Below are 2851 nucleotides of genomic sequence, written 5' to 3' on the forward strand. Positions count from 1 at the left end.
ATTCCAAAGAAAAACATGATATTTAGTTATGAACACTTTTAGAATACCAACGAATAAAGAATCAACTGTAACATTTTTTCCCCTGAACAGTCGGAAATTATCAGCACCAGCGGACCAAGATTGTAATCTTAATGGAGTCAACTTATGCTAATGGAGGTGCTTCCAGCCGACTCAAGCGAATGATAAGCAACTACCCCTCGGATGTCATCATCATAATGGTTCAACTTCCAGAAATCATCGACTGTGTCAACACAGAACGGTTGTTCGATTAGTTTTATTACAAAGTATAATAAGATCTACGCCGGCACATTGAAATTTTACTAGCATGGCACCCAGAACGGAAGGTCATTGAATTCACAAGCTCGCCCCGATGCCGCTGACCTTTCGCTGATCCGGCGTCCGGTACTGGGGCATCGCGATGAACCGTCGCACGAGCCAATCACTCCAGGCCGTCGGCGCGATCCGGAACAGAAAGTGGTAGAAGCGGTAACGCCACGGTTCGCACTTGTACATTGGACGCGGTGTGGCGTCTAGGAGGGCATCTTCGAAGGTTCGGAGCACGGCGTGGTTGTCGGGCAGTTGCTGGACCGGTTTGGCGCCGGAGATGACCCTAAGGTATGCGTTGTACTCGTCGAAGTAGCTTCCGTAGAATTCGGATTGTTCTGGGGTGAAGGCGGCTTTCATCTGTTCGGCGTAGCGTTGCTGGTTGGCGCAAATGTTGCTCTGCATGACGAGGGAACCGGGGATGAAATTGACGACCTGGACGCCATAAGAGGACATTTCCTGGCGGAGGGCTTCGGTCCAGAAGCGGAGGGCTGCTTTGGACGCGGAGTACACGGAGAGACCGGGTAGTGCTTGAAGGGAACAATGGCTGGTAACGTTGATGAGCCGAGCTCGATACCGTCGAAGCAGTGGAAGAAACGCTTTGGTCATCTTCATCGTTCCGATCAGGTTGATGCCGATCTGCTGGTCGATGTGGTCGTTCAGCTGCCACTCGAACTCCCCAAAGCACATGACACCGGCGTTGTTGACCAACGCAAACAGCTCGTACTCGGGTTTCTGCTCCAGAAAGTCCTTGACCAGCTTGTGCGCCACCATGATCTTCTCCTCGTGGGTAATGTCCAACGGAACGATCACAACCCGCCCACTCTTCCCGTCCAACTCCAGCAACAGCTGAGCCCCCTCGGACTCCTTGTTCAAACAACCAGCAAACACCACAAAGCCCAACCCGTGGCACAACTTGGCAATGTTAAACCCCAACCCGGAGTCACATCCGGTCACGAACACGATCGATCGTTCCGTAAACCGCAACTTCCTCCGTTCGCGACTCCCCAACAACAGCAGCAACGTGGCCGTACTGACCGTCATCAATCCGGCATACTTGACCAAATCCGCTCCGGAACCGCGCTGCAACACGCTCATCATGCCGAACGCACCGGTCCCAACCAGAAACAACGACTCCGTCAACAGGCCCGAATCTGCGGCGGCAACCTCCGGAAAGTTTCCACTGCTACTGATGGACGACAGCGACGGCACCGATGACACCGCGGGAACAACTGAGCTCATTCAGCGTACCGGTGCTCGGTTTCGGCGGGGCCAAGACAAACAAATGAAGCCTGATAAAGAAAGAAAGAAAACGGCGAAAAAGGGGAGCAAAACAAAATTGCAGAATATTATTCATGTGTTGGTTGGTTGGTGATCATGCTGACGGACTGCTGAATGACGACTTTACTACCGGCGGCAGTTCTGGCGGCACACAAACCTTCAAAAAAGCAAGCTTAGGATTGTTGAACTCTCGAGAGTCGGTCAGGCGATAGGGACGACGGCGGCGGTTTGACGGATTTCACCAACACCAGCCCCTTGTTCTCTCGGCACTGTCTGAAGGTTGTCGGCGGCGGAGAAGCGAGAGGAAGATTTAGAATTTGGACTGTCAGAGTAACTGGGCGAGAAGACGCGCATGCTGAGATGAATGATTTGGATGAGGGTAATATAATAAGAATTAGAATTTGTCAGGAATTATGTGGTAAACATGTGGTTCTCCAGACACGTGCTTTTATCCAACTCAAATGTTTTGAGGTTTGGTTGTCCAAATTTAAGCATATTCGAAACAATGAAAAACTTCTTTTTCTTTGTTCTTTTTTATTTTTTGTTTGGTAGACTTATTTCAACCAATCTAAGATTTTTTATTTTTTCTGTTTAGGGCAAATATTTAAACTCAACTCCTAAATAAACAGCAAAGCATTGACCGAGCCATGTACACAGTAGAAAAAGTCCCCCCAACCCTAAGGAAATCAATAATCTGCTCAAACATTTTCCAAAATCAAAATTTCTTTAAAAAATCCAAAACATTTTTTTATATTTTCTATGTCGTTTGATACGGCTAAAACTATGAAATTTTTTTTATAATATTTGTGGAAAATTTTCACTGTCAAAAACATTTATTACCACATTTCATTTTGTTATTTGCTCACATTGAATTATTGTCTTATTTTTTAAATCGTCGCTGTCGTGCTATCTTGTCGCAAGTGCATTTGACAGCATCTGATACAAATGTTGGATTTTGCGTAGGTTTCTCTATGTTATCAAGTTAACTTAAAGCATTGGTCATGTTACCATAGTTTTTTTTTAAGCCGGCTCTATTTTTTTATCAAGTTTTAATGTAAAGTAATTCAATAAATTGAAATAACTTCTTTGAAGAAAAAGTCCATTATATACTTAAAAATGCATATGCACCTCCAATCATCGAATAAAAAAAATCTATCAACAATTCTAGAGTTATTTTGAATAGGTCTTATAAACGTATGAAAGACAATAGTTTATAGGACCTTTTCAAAAAAAAAAACTCTTGAAT

At 45.2% G+C, this 2851-nt stretch overlaps 1 protein-coding gene across 2 annotated transcripts; it reads right to left on the reverse strand.

Moving 5' to 3' along the window:
* Positions 1-239: 239 nt before the first annotated feature.
* LOC120424110 (D-beta-hydroxybutyrate dehydrogenase, mitochondrial) lies at positions 240-1970 on the reverse strand. 2 transcript variants are annotated; one of them, XM_039588146.2, is made up of 2 exons: positions 1714-1970; positions 240-1616 (listed from the first exon to the last, which is right to left on the reverse strand). In XM_039588146.2, the coding sequence occupies exon 2, from the start codon at positions 1564-1566 to the stop codon at positions 355-357; it is 1212 nt and encodes a 403-aa protein (XP_039444080.1). In that variant the 5' UTR covers positions 1567-1616; positions 1714-1970; the 3' UTR covers positions 240-354. The 2 variants fall into 2 exon arrangements, with proteins under 2 accessions (XP_039444080.1, XP_039444070.1); XM_039588136.2 differs by having other exon boundaries at positions 1763-1969.
* Positions 1971-2851: the final 881 nt, after the last annotated feature.

This window comes from Culex pipiens, chromosome 3 (assembly GCF_016801865.2).
Source record: "Culex pipiens pallens isolate TS chromosome 3, TS_CPP_V2, whole genome shotgun sequence".
In the NCBI taxonomy this organism is placed as follows: Eukaryota; Metazoa; Arthropoda; class Insecta; order Diptera; family Culicidae; genus Culex; species Culex pipiens.

Coding starts and splice junctions, on each gene's coding strand:
- LOC120424110 (XM_039588146.2), bottom strand. CDS start 1,566: ATGAGCTCAGTTGTTCCCGCGGTGTCATCGGTGCCGTCGCTGTCGTCC.